Source organism: Bombina bombina, chromosome 3 (genome assembly GCF_027579735.1).
Source record: "Bombina bombina isolate aBomBom1 chromosome 3, aBomBom1.pri, whole genome shotgun sequence".
In the NCBI taxonomy this organism is placed as follows: Eukaryota; Metazoa; Chordata; class Amphibia; order Anura; family Bombinatoridae; genus Bombina; species Bombina bombina.
The window spans coordinates 1,045,232,174-1,045,251,248 of NC_069501.1; the positions used below are offsets into that span (position 1 = coordinate 1,045,232,174).

The 19,075-nt window shown below is 37.3% G+C and overlaps 1 protein-coding gene across 1 annotated transcript in view; it reads right to left on the bottom strand.

Annotated features, from left to right (window-relative positions):
• Positions 1-19,075, bottom strand: part of NCKAP1L (NCK associated protein 1 like) — a 605,812-nt gene that overhangs the window by 224,330 nt on the left and 362,407 nt on the right. The window contains exons 23-24 of the mRNA XM_053708267.1: positions 12,061-12,158; positions 3,532-3,625 (exon numbers count right to left, since the gene is read on the bottom strand). Coding sequence (XP_053564242.1) covers positions 3,532-3,625; positions 12,061-12,158 — 192 coding nt within the window. The remainder of the gene's footprint in view (positions 1-3,531; positions 3,626-12,060; positions 12,159-19,075) is intronic.

Consider the following 19,075-nt stretch of genomic DNA (forward strand, 5'->3'; position numbering starts at 1 on the left):
TCTTTTATGCAAAAGGATGACATATCTCCTCTTTCATGCTGTTGTTTCGGTTGAGGCTCCGGGACCCTCGTATTAAAAAGGCCTGAGCATAAATAAGTGTCACGGGTGTCTAATCAATGTTTTTTTCTAATTTCACGGTTGCAAATAATGATCTGTGGGTTTCTAAAATCAATGCCTTTCTTGTAATCTATTATTCAAAAGGATGATATATCTCCTCTTTCATGCTGTTGTTTCGTTTGAGGCTCCGGGACCCTCGTATTAAAAAGGCCTAAGGATAAATAATTGTGTAACGGGTATCTAATGAATTTTTATTTTTATTTCACGGGTCATATAAATGATCTCTGGGATTCTAAAATCAATGCCTTTCCTGTAATCTATTATTCAAAAGGATGACAGTACTACCAAAATACAGCCAAAGAAGGGCCTTAGGAAGACTGAGCCAAGGTTGGATTGTAGTATTTGGTTAGGCTAATCATGATGGCCATGTAGACCACCACCACCGAGAGTCCTGGAAATAACAGGGATGAGATGAAAGAGCTAAGAATAGTAGAACTTGAAACAACAGAGTTAGCCATGGGTGTTAGTGCAAAACCGCTTGGCTTTTTTTTGGCTTTGGGTGCGGCTATTCATGCAGGCCATATAGAGCTGACAACATTCGGTGTTGTATCAGCTATTAAACTAATAAGAACAGTATTACCAAAATACAGCCAATGAAGGGCCTTAGGAAGACTGAGCCAAGGTTGGATTGTAGTATTTGGTTAGGCTAATCATGATGGCCATGTAGACCACCACCACCGAGAATCCTGGAAGTAACAGGGATGATGAGATGAAAGAGCTAAGAATAGTAGAACTTGAAACAACAGAGTTAGCCATGGGTGTTAGTGCAAAACCGCTTTGCCTTTTTTTGGCTTTGGGTGCGGCTATTCATGCAGGCCATATAAAGCTGACAACATTCGGTGTCGTATCAGCTATTAAACTAATAAGAACAGTACTACCAAAATACAGCCAATGAAGGGCCTTAGGAAGACTTAGCCAAGGTTGGATTGTAGTATTTGGTTAGGCTAATCATGATGGCCATGTAGACCACCACCACCGAGAGTCCTGGAAGTAACAGGGATGATGAGATGAAAGTGCTAAGAATAGTACTACTTGAAACAACAGAGTTAGCCATGGGTGTTAATCCAAGACCGCTTGGATTTATTTTTGTATTGGGTGCGGCTAATCATGCAGGCCATATAGAGCTGCCACCATTTGGTGTTGTATCAGCTATAAAAATAATAATTACTGTACTATCAAAATACAGACAATGAAGGGCCTATGAAGACTGAGCAAAGGTTGGATTGTAGTATTTTGTTTGGCTAATCATGATGGCCATGTAGACCGCCCGTAACAGGGATGAAAGTGATAAGAATAGTACTAATTGAAACAACCGAGTTAGCCATGGGTGTTAGTCTAAGACCACTCGGCTTTTTTTGGGGTTTGGGTGCAGCTAATCATGAAGGCCAGATAGACCTGCCACCAATTGGTGTTGTAACAGGTATGAAAATGCAAAGAACAGTACTACTTAACACAACCTATTTACCATGGGTCCCAGAGCATATGTTTGGTTGTTATATTTTGTAAGGGTAATCATGCAGGCCATATAGACCTCCACGATACGGTGAGTATGAGTAACAGCTATTAAAATGCGAAGGACATTACTAATTAACACAACATAGTTACCATGGGTCGCAGACCAAGAGCAGATGTCTTATTATTATATTTTGTATGGGTAATCATCCAGGCCGTATAGACCTCACCAAATAGAGGGAGTTACAGAGATTAAAGTGCTAAGAATGGTAGTACTTAAAACACAACCTCGTTAAAATATGTAGCAGACCACATGTCTTATTATTATAATTTTTCAGGGTAATCTGGCAGGCCATATAGAACTCCCCCGATAGGGGGGGGGGGGGAACAGGGATTAAAGTGCTAAGAAAAGTACTAATTAACACAAGCTAGTTGGGTCCAAGAACGCATGTTTGATTATTAGAATTTATTAGGGTAATTATATATCTAACAAATCTATCTATTTCTCTTCTATCGATTCTATCTAACTATCAATCTATGTATATCTATCTATCCTATCTATCACTATCAACCTATCTTCTGTCCGGGATGTTTTGAGACAGCCACTTTGGGAATGTTAGTTGATTTAGACCCATTATGGCTTAAAAGCAGACTCTGCATCAACTATGTAATTTTCCATGGGAGTTTTGCCAGGGATCCCCCTCCAGCATGCAACAGTCCAGGTGTTAGTACCCTTGAAACAACTTTTCCATCACTATTGTGGCCAGAAAGAGTCCTTGTAGGTTTTAAAGTTCGCCTGCCTATTGAATTCAAAAAATTTTAGGTTCGCGACATCACTACTTATGACTTATGTTTGGATGAGTGTTTACAATTTACACCCTTCTAAATGTACCAGCATGCAACTATTTTAACCCCATATCTATATCCACTTGATAGAATTGTTAAATATACACCTATATATAGATAGCTCAATCTTTGACCACTATGATGGCAACGTTTATACAGCAAACAAGAACAATAGTTTCCTATGGGGAACAAACAGAACCTTTTATGCTAGCCTGCTTACAATATAATAATATCTTATCTCCTATATATCTCAACCCATAGCTTGCGCATGACTTTCAAACATATCTGCAGTCAGTTATTATAATCTCAACATAAGTGGATATGCTGGCACCATTGAAATTAGATTAAATCCACCATAGGCAATAAGATAGGTATTTGTTCTTTTGTTATAGTAATCTAGCTGTTTTCTGCACTTAGTTATATTTTAACATCCTAATATTGGGCAAAACCCACTAACTTTATATATATACACAAGTAAGTGCAAAAATAAATGTACAAATTCTAACATTAATAATCATTTTAAAAAAAAGAATAGGCATATCATGATTTCTAGAAATACAAATACACATTAATTTATATGAAAATATCATATATCAGATTTTTTGTATAACATATAAATAGAAAAATAACTTTCTATGAGATATTATTGTTTGTTCCGGTATAAATATAGCTATTTCTTGGACATTAACAAATGAAAAATAAAAGATTAGCTTTAGAGAAATGGGCTTGTTCATGGACAGTAATGAAATTGTATAAATAAAGTTGGAAAAAACAGAATATCCGCAACATCAATTACTCTTTTTTTTTTATCAACAGTCCGATGCTCATTGTGCCGTACTTGACGTGCGTGTTTTTGACACACTGACAAGCGTATTGACTCCAGCGAATGCGCCGAGATTGACGCTTTGATAAATCAGCCCCCATGACTTTAAATAACACAATAACAGAACTTTACCTTTGGAAATTTCAAGGATGCTCTAAACAATACTTCGTGGTGGGATTATGATACTCAGCACTGGGACACTCAGCATGAATGTAATAATACTCTAGTACTTAAGTATCAGATTTATTTTATAGAAATATTTGCATACTAAATCATAGTTTACTTTAACTTACAGCTCAGTTTAGTTAGCAGAGATGGCATTAGTTCCTCATTGTTAAAGTTAGATCGAATTTGCACCAGCACATCCATGTTCTCCACCACCAATTTCTTTAAAAAAAAAACATATTTGTGTTAACCATTGTGATGGACTGAAAGTATATTTGGATTTGTAATATTCAAAATGTTAGAATCTTGACAGTGTTACACATTTTCAGCTTTAGATTTTCTTTGGAGATTTTTATTTGAGAATAAAAAATCTTAAATGAATATCAACCTTAAAGGGATTTGAAACGCAACATTTTTATTTAATGATTCAGATAGAGCATGTAATTGTAAGCAACTTTCTAATTTACTCCTATTATCATGTTTTCTTCATTTTCTTGGTATCTTTAATTGAAAAGGCAGGAATGTTAGCTTAGGAGCCGAACCATTTTTTTTTATTCAGCACCCTGGGTAGCGCTTGCTGATTGGTGGCTACATTTAGCTATATAAATCCCTGGTAAGACCTCACCTTGAGTATGGAGTGCAGTTCTGGGGACCGATGTTAAAAAAAGACAGTGCAGACTTCAGAGAAGGGCCACAAAACTAATAAGGGGAATAGAGAATTTAAGCTATAAGGAGAGGTTAGCCAAATAGGGTTTGTGTTCTCTAGAAAAAAGGCACTTGAGAGGTGACATGATTAATTTATATAAATATAGTCAAGGCCCATATACAGAGATGACAAAAGCTCTGTTTATTCTAAGAAAACTGTTTGCGACAAGAGGTCACAATTTAAGGCTGGAGGAAAGAAGATTTAATCTCCTACAATGTAAATGTTTTTTCACTTTAAGAGTAATAAAATTGTGGAACTCATTATCCGAGGAGGTAGTAAATGCCAATGGATACATTTAAAAATGGTTTAGATACATTTCTGGCTAGAAGCAGAATTCAGGGATATGATTGCTTGTGTTAAATGGGTCAACTTTTTAATGGGATTAATTTAAACTAAACTGGAGTATATTAAGATTTGTATAGGTTGAACTCAATGGACTTCTGTCTTATTTCAACCGCATCTACTATGTTACTATGTTACTATGTTACTATCGGCTAGATTACGAGTTGTGCGTTAGGGTAAAAAAGCAGCGTTAAGGAGGTCCTAACGCTGCTTTTTTATGCCCGCTGCTATTACGAGTCTTGAAGGTTTAGGGTCACCGCACACTTCTTTGGCCTTACAACAAAACGACTTACGCAAACTTCGTAAAGTCTTTTTTCTATGGGACTTCCATAGCGCCGGTATTACGAGTCTGTTCTGGGAGGCCAAAAAGTGAGTGGTACACCCTACCCTGTCAAGATCCCTAACGCATTCTAAAGTCAGTAGTTAAGAGTTTTATGGTACAACGCCGTAACATAAAACTCATAATTAAAGTGCTAAAAAGTACACTAAAACCCATAAACTACCTATTAACCCCTAAACCGAGGCCCCCCCCCCCCGCATCGCAAACACTAAAATAACATTTTTAACCCCTAATCTGCCACTCCGGACACCGCCGCCACCTACATTATATTTATGAACCCCTAATCTGCTGCCCCAACATCGCCGACACCTACATTATATTTATTAACCCCTAATCTGCCGCCCCCAATGTCGCCACCACCTACCTACACTTATTAACCCCTAATCTGCCACCCCCAACGTCGCCACTACTATAATAAACATATTAACCCCCAAACCGCCAAACTCCCACCTCACAAATATTAGTTAAATATTATTAACCCCTAATCTGCCGTCCCTAACATCGACGCCACCTACCTACGTTTATTAACCCCTAATCTGCCGCCCCCAACATCTCCGCCACTATATTAAAGTTATTAACCCCTAAATCTAAGTCTAACCCTAACACCCCCTAACTTAAATATAATTTAAATAAATCTAAAGAAAATTACTATCATTAACTACATTATTCCTATTTAAAACTAAATACTTACCTATAAAATAAACCCTAAGCTAGTTACAATATAACTAATAGTTACATTGTAGCTATTTTAGGATTTATTTTTATTTTACAAGCAAGTTTGTATTTATTTTAACTAGGTAGAATAGTTATTAAATACAGCCAATAGAATAGAATAGAATGCGAGCTCAATCCTATTGGCTGATTGGATCAGCCAATAGGATTGAACTTCAATCCTATTGGCTGATTGCATTAGCCAATAGGATTTTTTCTACCTTAATTCCAATTGGCTGATAGAATTCTATCAGCCAATCTGAATCTAAGGGACGCCATCTTGATTGACATCACTTAAAGGTACCTTCATTCGTCTTTAGTCGTCGGATGAAGAGGATGCTCTGCGTCGGATGTCTTGAAGATGGACCCGCTCTGTGCCGGATGGATGAAGATAGAAGATGCCGTCTGGATGAAGACTTCTGCCACTCTGGAGGACCACTTCGCCTGGCTTGGATGAAGACTTCTCCCAGCTTCGTTGAGGACTTCGGCCCGGCTTGGATGAAGACTTCTCCCGGTAAGTTGATCTTCAGGGGGTTAGTGTTAGGTTTTTTTAAGGGTGTATTGGGTGGGTTTTATTTTTAGGTTAGGGTTTGGACTTGCAAAAGAGCTAACTGCCCTTTTAAGGGCAATGCCCATCCAAATGCCCTTTTCAGGGCAATGGGGAGTTTAGGTTTTTTTAGATAGTATTTTATTTGGGGGGTTGGTTGTGTGCGTGGTGGGTTTTACTGTTGGGGGAGTTGTTTGTAATTTTTTTTACAGGTAAAAGCTGATTACTTTGGGGCAATGCCACGCAAAGGGCCCTTTTAAGGGCTATTGGTAGTTTAGGTTAGACTAGGGTTTTTTTTTATTTTGGGGGGGCTTTTTTTATTTTGATAGGGCTATTAGATTAGGTGTAATTAGTTTAAATATCTTGTAATTTGTTTATTATTTTCTGTAATTTAGTGTTTGTTTGTTTGTTTTTGTACTTTAGCTAATTTAATTGATTTAATTGTTGTTAATTTAGTTAATTTATTTAATTATAGTGTAGTGTTAGGTTTTATTTTACAGGTGAGTTTATATTTATTTTAGCTAGGTAGTTATTAAATAGTTAATAACTATTTAGTAACTATTCTACCTAGTTAAAATAAATACAAACCTGCCTGTAAAATAAAAATAAATCCTAAACTAGCTACAATGTAACTATTAGTTATATTGTAGCTAGCTTAGGCTTTATTTTATAGGTAAGTTTTTAAATAGGAATAATATAATTAATGATAGTAATTTTCTTTACATTTATTGTAATCCTATTTAAGTTAGGGGGTGTTAGAGTTAGGGTTAGACTTAGGTTTAGGGGCTAATACATTTAGTATAGTTGCGGCGACGTTGGGGGCGGCAGATTAGGGGTTAATAAATGTTGGTAGGTCACGTCGATGTTAGGGATGGCAGATTAGGGGTTAATAATATTTAACTAATGTTTGCAAGGCGGGAGTGCGGCGGTTTAAGGGTTAATATGTTTATTATAGTGGCGGCGACGTTGGGGGTGGAAGATTAGGGGTTAATAAGTGTAGGTAGGTTGCGGCGACTTTTGGGGCGGCAGATTAGGGGTTTTAGGAATCATAGGAATCAATGGGGCTGCGTTAAGGAGCTTTACGCTGTTTTTTGTAGGCGTTAGACTTTTTCTCAGCCGACTCTCCCCGTTGATTCCTATGGGGAAATCATGCACGAGCACGTACGACCAGCTCACTGATGATTTAAGCAGCGCTGGTATTGGAGTGCGGTAATGAGCAAAATTTTGCTCAACGCTCACTTCTTGTCTTTTAACAACGGGTTTGTAAAACCCTGTAATACCAGCGCTGCAGGTAAGTGAGCGGTGAGAGAAAACTGCACGTTAGCACCGCATAGCCTCTAATGCAAAACTCGTAATATAGCCGTATGTTATTTAAATGTGAGCATCAGCATTTTGGGAAATATTAGACTTGTCTGAAAGTTAAAAATGACATAATAACAACCAAATTTTAAAAAAAAGTTTAAAATGATGCAAGTGAGTTTAAGTTTAGAATTTAATGTGTGTACAAGGTTAGTGAGCCAAACAAGAGTGACAATCACAAAGCTGGATTTTGAGACTACCATTGTAGTTGGCTCACCAGAAACGTCTATTGGGTACCAGCAATTCTCTGAGGCACCAAAGTGGTACTTTAAAGGGACAGTAAACAACCAAAATGTTATTGTTTAAAAAAATTATCTCTTTATTTACCATTCCCCAGTTTTGCATAGTCAACACTGTTATAGAAATATACTTTTCACCTTTGTGATTACCTTGTATCTAAGCCTCTGCAGACAGCCTCCTTATCTCAGATCTTTTGACAGACTTGCATTTCAGGCAATTAGAGCTGACTCTTAAATAGCTCCACTGACATGAGCCCAATGTTATCTACATGGCACACATGAACTAACACCATCTAGCTGTGAAAAACTGTCAAATGTGTTCAGATAAGAGGTGACCTTCAAGGGCTTAGAAATTAGCATTTGAGCCTACCTAGGTTTAGCTTTCCACTAAGAATACCAAGTAAATTTGATGATACAAGAAAATTGGAAAGTTGCTTAAAATGGCATGCCCTATCTGAATCATGAAAGTTTAATTTGGACTTTACTGTCCCTTTAACTATGTGCTGGGTGTACAGGCGTTAATAAGCACACAGCCTTCCAGTGTCTTTAGAGCTAAAATTACATGCTTAGAGTATATATATATATATCATGCACTATAATTGCCCTTTAAAATATGTTTAAATAAAGGGAAGAAAACATAGGGAAGGAATACAGCATAAATAAATGGGATGGGATCTTTTAAAACTCTAGTAAAGGTCTGATAAGTGCTGTAAAAACTGTATCAAAACCTCTTTTAGATGATACTTCACTCCTGTTTGGAACCAGGAGATTATATCCATATGTGATGGAAATTCCCAAAAGTTAAAATAATCTGGAACAATCTATCTGACTTGCTGGGCACTCTACTGGGTGAACCCTTCTATCAGTCTCCCAAACTCTACTGAATAAACATGTGAAATCATTTAAAGAGACATAATACTCATATGCTAAATCACTTGAAACTGATGCAGTAAACTGTAAAAAGCTGACAGGAAAATATCACCTGAGCATCTCTATGTAAAAAAGGAAGATATTTTACCTCACAATTTCTTCAGTTCAGCAGAGTAAGTTCTGTGTAAAAAGTTATACTCTGCTGTTGCTCAGCTGCAGGTTAAAAAAATATATGAAGAAATGAACAGCAGCCAATCAGCATCAGCACTGCTGAGGTCATGAACTATTTTACTGTGATCTCATGAGATTTCATAGTAAACTTCCTTCAACTGAATTGGGAAATAAGATGAGTGTGCACGTAAACTCACTCCCTTCGCTGTCCCGGGACAGACATACTGATTTGCTGCTTAGAAGTCCTTTACAGTGGGATATGGCTACTGAGGAATTTTTGAGGTAAAATATCTTCCTTTTTTACAGAGATGTTCAGGTGATATTTTCTAGTCAGCCTTTTACAGCTATGCTGCAGCACTTTCAAGTGTTTAAACATTTGGGTATTATGGCCCTTTAATCCTGCAATTAATACATTCATTAAGATTCTATGCACAGCCACCAGGATCTGTATCGCCAGGCACTGGAAGGTGGGAACCCCCCGCCATGGTTGGAAATGATTAATAAAATTAACAACATTTATGCTATGTCAGAATCTGCATCCTGGATCCAGGGGACTACTGAACGCTTTCAGCAGATTTGGTTTTACTGGATCACACACAGAGACATATGAGGGGCAACAGACGAGAGGGTAAGAGAGGCCTATGATGAGAAAGGGCAACACTATGAGAAACCTCCCTATGATCATTAAACTATGTATTACTTAATTATCTCTATACTAGCTTTCAGAAATAAACAAAACTCTGAGTTCGGCAGAAATTGAAAATCAGTTTGTTTTTTGTTGTCTCCCTTTTGATTTGCTTTTCTTCATTGTTATACTTGAAATATTCATGTTTCTCCCCACAATCTGCGAGATAACACAATTCACAAAAATGAGCCTCGTTCAGTGGATATGCTTCCTTTTCTCCCAGGGACACAAACAAGGACTGGCTTATGAACTTTATATAGACCACTAGTGATTTTTGGTCCATGAGGAGAGTAAGTTGAGAGACAATCACCATGAGATGTCATATTTATAATGTTATTCTCTTTTTATCACTTTCTATTTCCCAAAGATATGAATCACACTGAAAAGTCTATTGTACTTTTGACATGGTGAATGTCATTTATATATTTGCTGTTATACCAATTGTTATACTGATTTAAACACAATAAAAAATATTTCAACTAAAATATGTTTGAATGACAACTTAAACTCTAGTATATTTAACCTGTATTTTGCCCATGAATCTCTTGGCTTTTTAAAGACATGGGGCGCGATCACATATACGGCACAGGTTTTCGGCGCAAGCGAGGGAACCTGCGCCGCCCGTAATTTCACCTCGCACATCGGGGTATTACATATACTGCGCCGTCAGATGCTAAACTGTAAGTAGGACAAACTGGCGATCTTCTGAAATGTGCGCAAAATACACATTTTAGTCGTCGCAAGTAACTTACGCCAGTATTTTGTCCACGGAAAGTGTAGAAAAAGAGTAGTTTTATGCAAATTAGGCTAACACTCGTAAAAATGAATCGCGATTTCAAATAAATGCGACACGTAATTATGCTACTCAAAATTCATATATAAACCCATATATAAAGAGATGAAGGTAATACAATTATGATTTCCCATTGTTCTCTCCTCCAAGTATTGTTGATTGTTTTGAGAAGAAATTTAAAGTAAATAAGCAAGTATATGTCCACAATGTGATAAAGTACCTACAAGCTCAATCCATTTGATTATGTTGTGGCTTCAAACTTTCAAATACACAACTAAACCTTAAAAAAACAATATCATAGTATACTGTCCCTTTATCCTTGAGATGCTGCTTAAATGTATGTGTTTGTTAAGGCTTCCAGGGAATTATGTTGCTTTTTTAGTCAGTGCAAGGGTTGCTGCGCCTGCAATTTGTAGCGAGATGAGAATGGAGTAGATTTACTGAATTCTGCGCGAGTAAATCCTTACGCTGTATATTAGATACCAAATTGCGCATCTGTTCTATGTTAGTCTATGGGTAAAAAAAATACGTCCGAAGGGTGAAAAATACGCGCGTAACTTGTATGCCACGCCATATATGTAATACCAAAATTGCGTAAAATCTGTGATCGAGCCCATATATCTTAAAAAGTTAAACCCTTTAATGAAATAATTGAAATATAATGATATTCCCTAAAGATTTGTTTGTGCTTACATCATACATAAAAATAAACCTCAAAAGCTACATAATAATATTAATTTTTAAATGTATTCATCCTATATTTTAAAGTTATTTAAAAATGTAAAAAGTTTAGGCTGTTTATTTTGTTCATAATTTCACTTTGATGGGTCATTTCAGACAACTAAGATGACTTTTAATATTGTGTGCTTAGTTAGCAGGTCTGGTAGTCTGGCCCTGAAGCTATCCAAAACTCAATTCTTTGAGATCTGATTTCATATAAACAGAAAACATAAAACCAGTGCTTGATATGAATAAAAAAAAAACACTATGATTGAATTAAATTTCTATCTTTTTTTTTAGACTGGTATTTGTTATTTCAGTTAACTAAGTTACAACTATTTGAAAAATCAGCAGCATAATGGAGCATTTCAATAAAATTAAACTATGCCTGGAAATACGGGGAGGGGTAGGGAGAGAGAGAGAGAGAGAGAGAGAGAGTGAGAGAGAGACAGTGTGAGAGAGAATGAAAGTGTGTGTGTGAGAGAGAGTGAGTGAGTGAGTGTGAGAAAAGAAAGAGTGTGTATATGAGAGAGAGAGAGAGAGAGAGAGAGAAAGCGAGAGTGTGAGAGAGAGTGAAAGTGTGTGTGAGAAAGAGAGTGAGTGTGAGAAAGAGAGAGAGAGAGAGAGGGAGAGACAGAGAGAGAGTGTGTGAGAGAGTGAGAGAGACAGAGAGAGAGAAAGAGAGAGAGAGTGTGTGTGTGTGAGAGAGAGAGAGAGAGAGAGAGAGAGAGAGAGAGAGAGATGTGTTTCATACATTACCTTCAGCTCAACTACTTGGGAAGAGAGAGTGTGAGAGAGAGTGAAAGTGTGTGTGTGAGAGAGAGAGTGAGTGAGTGTGGGAAAGAGAGAGTGTGTGAGAGAGAGAGACAGTGTGAGAGAGAATGAAAGTGTGTGTGTGTGTGAGAGAGAGAGAGAGAGAGAGAGAGAGAGAGAGAGAGAAAGTGAGTGAGTGTGAGAAAGAGAAAGAGTGTGTATGTGAGAGAGAGAGAGAGTGAGAGAGAGTGAAAGTGTGTGTGAGAAAGAGAGAGAGAGAGAGAGGGAGAGACAGAGAGAGAGCGTGTGAGAGAGTGAGAGAGACAGAGAGGGAGATAGACAGAGAGAGTGTGTGTGTATGAGAGAGAGAGAGAGAGAGAGAGAGAGAGAGAGAGAGAGAGAGATGTGTTTCATACATTACCTTCAGCTCAACTACTTGGGAAGTTACATGCCACATGAGATTTTCACTCAAAAACTTCATTCCATATGGACCAATTAACTCTGCCAAAGCTTTCATTTCTGAATCATTTAGAAAAAAACATGTCAATTGTTTTCCTTGATCAAAAGAAAGTTTACATTGCAACAAAATGTCATGGTGTTTAAAGTTTTAATAAAGAGTCATATTTAAATGCATACAATTACCAGACTGGCACTAGTCATGAACTAAAAAAGCACAGCTCAAAAATCATGCGCATATAGATGTTACACTTTAATGTCCCTGCTATTATTATTATTATTATCATTATTAATTACTTGTAAGGCTCTATCATATTCTGCGGTAGTTGGTACATGAGAGCCCCTCATGTTTTCTGACCGAGGGCCTGATATTCAAAACCTCGCTGGCATGAAGAGAAGTCCTGCAAAATCTTTGGGATTTGTTTTAGACTTTATACAGTAATGTAGATGTCTCTAGTTCACATTTGTGTTTCTAACATTTTTTAGGGACCTCTCCATACTGACGAGATGTCTTAGATCATCTCACCTGAGTGGAGAGCTTTTGAATATCAGGCCCTGAATGAGAAAAGATTGAATTGAAAACAGTTTATAACTCAGTTTTATTAACCCTTGCAAGCAGCTCTTCAAAGTGCTACAAAACTACCCAAAACATACACATTAAACTGTCACAGATAGAAGATAGAAAATAAATTACTCAGTACTAGGAAACGGAAGCAAAATGCCAAAGGTTGTGTCAGCCTGCTTTAAATAAGCACATAATCACATTAAAACAGTAAACTGATTTTATAGCTCTGTAAATAATGAAATAACTCAATAAAGCTATAAATGTATTAAACAAGTCTCTTTTATGACATGGCAACACCAATGGAAATTTTAATAACAAACCTAAATATCAGGGGGGGGGGATTCTACTTATCAATAATTAAAGCGGATTTTGAAGGCCCCTAGTGCAAAGGATTCTTGAAATATATTTCTGTGCTTTGTACTAAATTAACAAACAAAATAAATGAATATGATTTCTCCACAATCATATGCAAAAGTCTAATAAATGTTGACAAGAATTAAAACTCACTAAAAGATGGGAGGCCGGAGATATCACTATGGCAACATGCTCTGGGGGATGTTTCAACTCAAATACTGCAGCATTTTGCAAAAAGGAAGCCTGTTTGCTTGTCGTAAGAGGGGTGAGAAAATGTCTTTTAACATGACTATCTGTAAATAAAATGCTTTCCAAGCCCCTCTGGCAGCAGCCAAGTTAATGAAATAGTTCCTCTGAAATGTTTTTTTTTTTTATTTAAACAGAAGGTACAAAATACACTTAAATCGAGATCTTTAATTGCACAATTTATAGGACTGAAATTCTTTAAAAAGCAAACTGTGCATTTGTAGTGTGCTGCAGAATAATAAAAAAAAAATATGAACCTATCATTTTTACTGCAGATTTCTATTTATATTTGAGGTATTAATAAAGGAAAAATGTGTATAAACAGAAAAATATTTTACATACAATAAAATTGTTTGGATTCCTGGTTGTCTGTTGTGAGAAAATAACCACTTTGTGTATTTCTGACATTTGTATGTAAGAAATATATGAAGCTAATATTGTAGGGGAGGGGTTGTCTGTGTGTGTGAGGGCATTTTGGCAAAATATTTCCCAGTGCCTAGAGCCGCATAAGAATTAAAAGCAATACTGTGGGGGCGGAGCCGACCATGGCTTAAAATGGCAGCTTGCACTTAATGCTCTGTATCTATTCCTGCACCATAGGGGAATCATATCGGTCCCACGGGGATGAGAACCACTAGAGCTAAAGGATGGAACACCTAAACCTATGAGGACTTCAAAACGGCAGAATAACCTGAGAATGGAGCTAAAATGAAGCGGGTATTCACTTTTATTAATTGCGCCCCTGCTGCCCTGCCTGGGATACCCTGTATGTGGATTTTGTGCTACGTAGCTTACTAATGTAGCAGAGGCCCAGAGCACAAATCGCTTCATAAAGAGTGGATGTCGGATGACCAAGGAGCAACGATCACACAGGAGAGCACAGAGAAAACACCTTAGCACTGCAGAACCTGCCTTTGTCCAGTGGACTGTCATCTTGAGGAGGTAAGCGATGTTCATAATTGCACATTAACACCAAACAAAATAGGAGTATCAACCACTAAAATAGACTTTTTACAACTAGCTAACAGTCTTATAAAAACCCCATCAGAACAATAACAGTCAAGAGGGGGAAAAATAAACAGCTAAATAAAACAGCTAAATACAAAGCTCACCATTACAGGCCGGGATTGGAATAAATCTGGCCTATTATTATCTTGGTCTGCAAATCAGCACTTTACCTCTCTCCAGAATATTTTACAAAAATCTGCTAATTAATCCATCAATACCTAGTGCAACATGGCGACTAGAAAGTCTCTCAAACCATATAAAGGCACCAAATAATCTCTACAATCTAGCGTCAAGATGAACAAGTACTTTAAAACTGTACAAGCAAACTCCTTAGAAGAGGAAGATTTACCTATGACACAAGAAGATTTTCAATAAACTTCTTCCTTAGACGGGGACACTCCTATCACAAGATCTGATTTAAAAGAATTACCAACCAAAGCAGATCTCACTGCCTTCTTCCAGAAGGTCAGCCAGATGCTGAGTGAAGGCATCTCTGAAATTAAAAAAGATGTAGCTGACCTAGGAGGCAGGGTATCATATCTAAAGAAGCAAGCTGAGGAATACTCGTCAAATACTGACATACTAACAAGGAAAGTTGAAACCCAAGAGTCTCAAATTGAATTTTTACACCTGGACCTGGATAAGGTAGGAGGCAAAACTTACGCATCAGGGGTATTCCTGAACACATAACATCCGACAACCTCCAACCTTTTATTTAAAAAAATATTCAAACAACTAATGAATGACCAACAACTACCAGACATAGAGTTAGATAGGGCACACAGGGCACTGAGGCCCATTCCTCCAAGGAATGTAATCTTGAGGTTCCACAAATACTCTGATAAGGAAAAGATCATGAATGCGACAAGGGTACAACAATCTTTTAAAATTGATGATGTCAAACTACAATTTTTTGGAGACCTTAGCCCACTCACATTACAAAACCGAAAAGAGGTGAGATTTCTCACTCTACATCTAAGGGATCAAGGACTCAACTACAGATGGGGATTTCCTTTCTGTGTGAAAGTGATGAAGAATAACAAGATGGTGACTTACCCCTCTCCAGATGACCTAGGAGATTTCTGTCACCTACTAGACATCACCACCCCATCACTACCTTCCTTGGACACCTCCAAAGATGCAAATTCATTTGGATCAGCCAGTCAACCAAGACCCCAATGCTCGCATTGGATAAAGAAAAGAGCAAGAGACACTCCATCTACTCACACACTGTAATGACCGATCTTGACTTAGACTGATTTAATGAGTCTGTGATTCACTTACAGTTTTACTTTATAAGGGAATATAATAGTATTGGGAGTTACCGCTGCAGGATTTCTCGCGGACTGCCCGCAAAACAAGAATATCCTTTTATAATTGTAGCTTGAGTAATAACTATGTTGTTGTATATTCGGCAATGTTTGCCTGTTTTCTGTTTTTGTTAATTATACCAGATTCAGGTGTTCTCAGGTATTTTGATAACTCAAGTATTAAGCAATGGTCAATGCTAGTTGTGAACTATGCACTGTGTATCTCTCCATTTATTTGTACTTTTCTCCTTAGGTGTAATCTAACCCCTTTTTGGTTGAGAGATCAACCTCATGATTCCCTCATCCAAAGTTATTCTATGCTATTGTGTTTGTTAAATGGTTTATATATTACATCCAGATCACTAATAGGTTTATCTCTTTTCATTGTGATTTAAGGGTTCACCAGTCTTTATATATGCTCATAGCTCTCTATCCCACTTCCCCATATTTCTCCCTGGACGGAGGTGAGGCTCCCACCCACTCTATACTGACAAGGGGTTTGATAGAATATAAAAGAATCATATCAGGTATGCGACTTCAACTACTTCAAGACCCACAGGGTAAGCGATTATATTAATATTTACTCTAATGGGCACATCAATTAAAGATCTTATACTGATCACCCAAAACTGCAAAGGATTAAATTCCCCCACTAAGCGCTCAATCACTCTGAATTGTTCCGGAGAGAGGGCTAATATTATATTTGTCCAGGAGACTCATTTTATTAATAACAAGAACGTACATTTCATTCACGAGACTTCCCCACATCTTTTCTCCACTCCCGCACCAAAAAAAAAACAACGGGGTCGGTATTTTGTAGATAGGCACACACAATTTAAACTTTTAGAAAAACATGTAGACAGAGAGGGTAGATTTCTTATTTTAGTGGGATTATTATTTAATAGACCAGTCACCTTTGCTAACATTTATGCTCCAAACACAGGTCATGCACAGTTTTTTAAGAGAGTGTGTAATAAACTTTTAGAAGTGAAGAAGGGAACCTTATTAGTAGGAGGAGACCTTAATGTATCCCTATGCCAGACCCTTGATTGTTCTCAGGGACGTAGTTCAGTTACACCTAGTACAATAAATCTAATCGTGAATACCCTATAAGTCTCACTCTTATGGATTTATGGCGTACAATACACCCAACAACACGCAATTGTTCATTTTACTCAAATCCTGCCCATTCTTAATCGCGATTTAATTGATTATTGGTTTATAGACCATAGTAATTTACCCCTGATACCGGACTCCAACATTTCAACAATATCTTGGTCTGATCACTCCTCAGTATCAATAAAATTAGCGTTGCCCTCAATCCCCCTTTGCCCTTTCTTGTGGAGGCTTGACGAAGCAATGTTACATGACCCTCTTAACAAGGAACAGATTCAAAAAGCCATTTCAGAATATTTTCAGTTAAATTCCAACACTTTGGTCAAAGCCCCAATTACTTGGCTGGCACATAAAGCAGTAATTAGGGGCATCCAATAAAACAGAAGGCTATTCACAAATGTAGAATAATAGCAAAATATAAAACACTCATACAAAAATTACAGAAAGATGAAACAGCTCAAAAAAATTGTCCCCAGAGGAAAGATTTGCTACAGGCGTTAAGCAAATCGAGAGAACTTCTAAAAGAACACTTACACAAAGAAGCTTTCAAAAAAAGCCCTTTATCTTAATAAAATTTCTTTTCATGGGGCAATTAAGAAGGAACTTTGCTTGCTAGAGCATTGAAACACAACTCTTTAAATAACAATATTTTTAATATTACAGACTCACAAGGACAGGAAGCCGCAGAACCCAAATTAATAGCCAAATCCTTTAAGGATTATTATGGGGAACTTTATGATCTCCTAGGATGAAACACTCTCCTCCAAGCTCACAAATTAGAACTATACCTGCAGAGTACTGATTTAAATAAAATCCAAACAAGTGATATGGAAGCCTTGGACGAACCCATCACTTTACAAGAGATACACAAAGCTATAAACAATTTACCTTTGAACAAAAGCCCGGGCCCGGACCTTTTCTCCACCAAATACTATAAACTATAAAGAGACACGTTAGCCCCACAACTTTTAGCACTTTACACACAAATAGATGAAACTAGCCAACTCCCACCTGAATGTCTTGAAACCCATGTGTCAGTCATACCCAAGCCAGGCAAATCTCCTAAACTCACTAGCAACTATAGGCTCATCTCTTTGTTAAATACGGATTTGAAAATCTATACCAAAATATTAGCAAACAGGCTCAATAAAATTTTACCTCAAATCATCCACCCGAACCAAGAAGATTTTGTGCCTGGCAGGGAACCCAGGGCCAACATCATTAGAACACTCCAATTAATTGATCATGCCAAATTTACTAAATATGAGATGGTAATATTCTCAACTGATGCTGAAAAGGCATTTGATCGATTGGATTGGAAGTTTTTATTTGCCACCTTAAAAAGAGTAGGAATAGGAGAAAAAATGTTTCGTAGAAGTTTATATATAATTTATATATAATGCCCACAGCGAAAGTCTGAGTTAATAGTATACTATCCAAGCCCTTCTAGATCCATAATGGTACGAGACAGGGCTGTCCCCTCTCTCCCATATTATTTATCATCAGTATGGAGGTATTAGCCCAAAGAACTAGATCCAACCCACAAATTACAGGAATAACTGTAGGGCCTCTAGAATACAAGCTCTCTCTATATGCTGATGACGTCCTTTTCCCCCTTTCTTCCCCCAAAACTGCAATACCTGCAGTATTAAAAGAACTGACACAATTTGGTAACCTTTCCAATTTTATGATAAACGAACAAAAAGCCTCTCTACCAAAAGCCGAATTCCAATCTCTTTTACAATCCTGCCCATTTAAACATCAACCTAAAGCAATAAAATACCTTGGGATATTTCTTACTCCGCATCCAAAAACACTTCTAGATTTAAATTTGACTAATTTACTCAAAACAATTAATAATAATCTACAGTCCTGGAGAGACCGGCCGTTCTCCTGGTGGGGTAGATTACAGATCCTGAAAATGAACATCCTCCGTAGACTTTTATACACAATTCAGGCAGCTCCAATCTTCCTACCACAATCTTTCATTATACAAACACAAAAGACATTAAACTCATTCGTGTGGGGAACAACAAAATCTAGAGTACAGAAACTGACTATGTATAGACCAGTCAGGGAGGGTGGTTTAGGTTTACCCAACATAGAAATGTACTACCAAGCTACTTGTTTACAGAGAATTATTGATTGGCATAGAAACAGTGACACAAAAGCATGGATCCCAATGGATTCACAAATATAACACACTCCATCACCTGGAGCTTTGTGTTTGGTAGCGAAACAAAATAGACCGCCATTGTTAAAAGAATACCCTATATACTCACATCTCTTTAAATTATGGGATACTATTGTACGAAAATATAAGGATATTTCAACACTGAGGTCTCCTATGTCTCCTATATCTCCCAATGCCGAACTCCAAG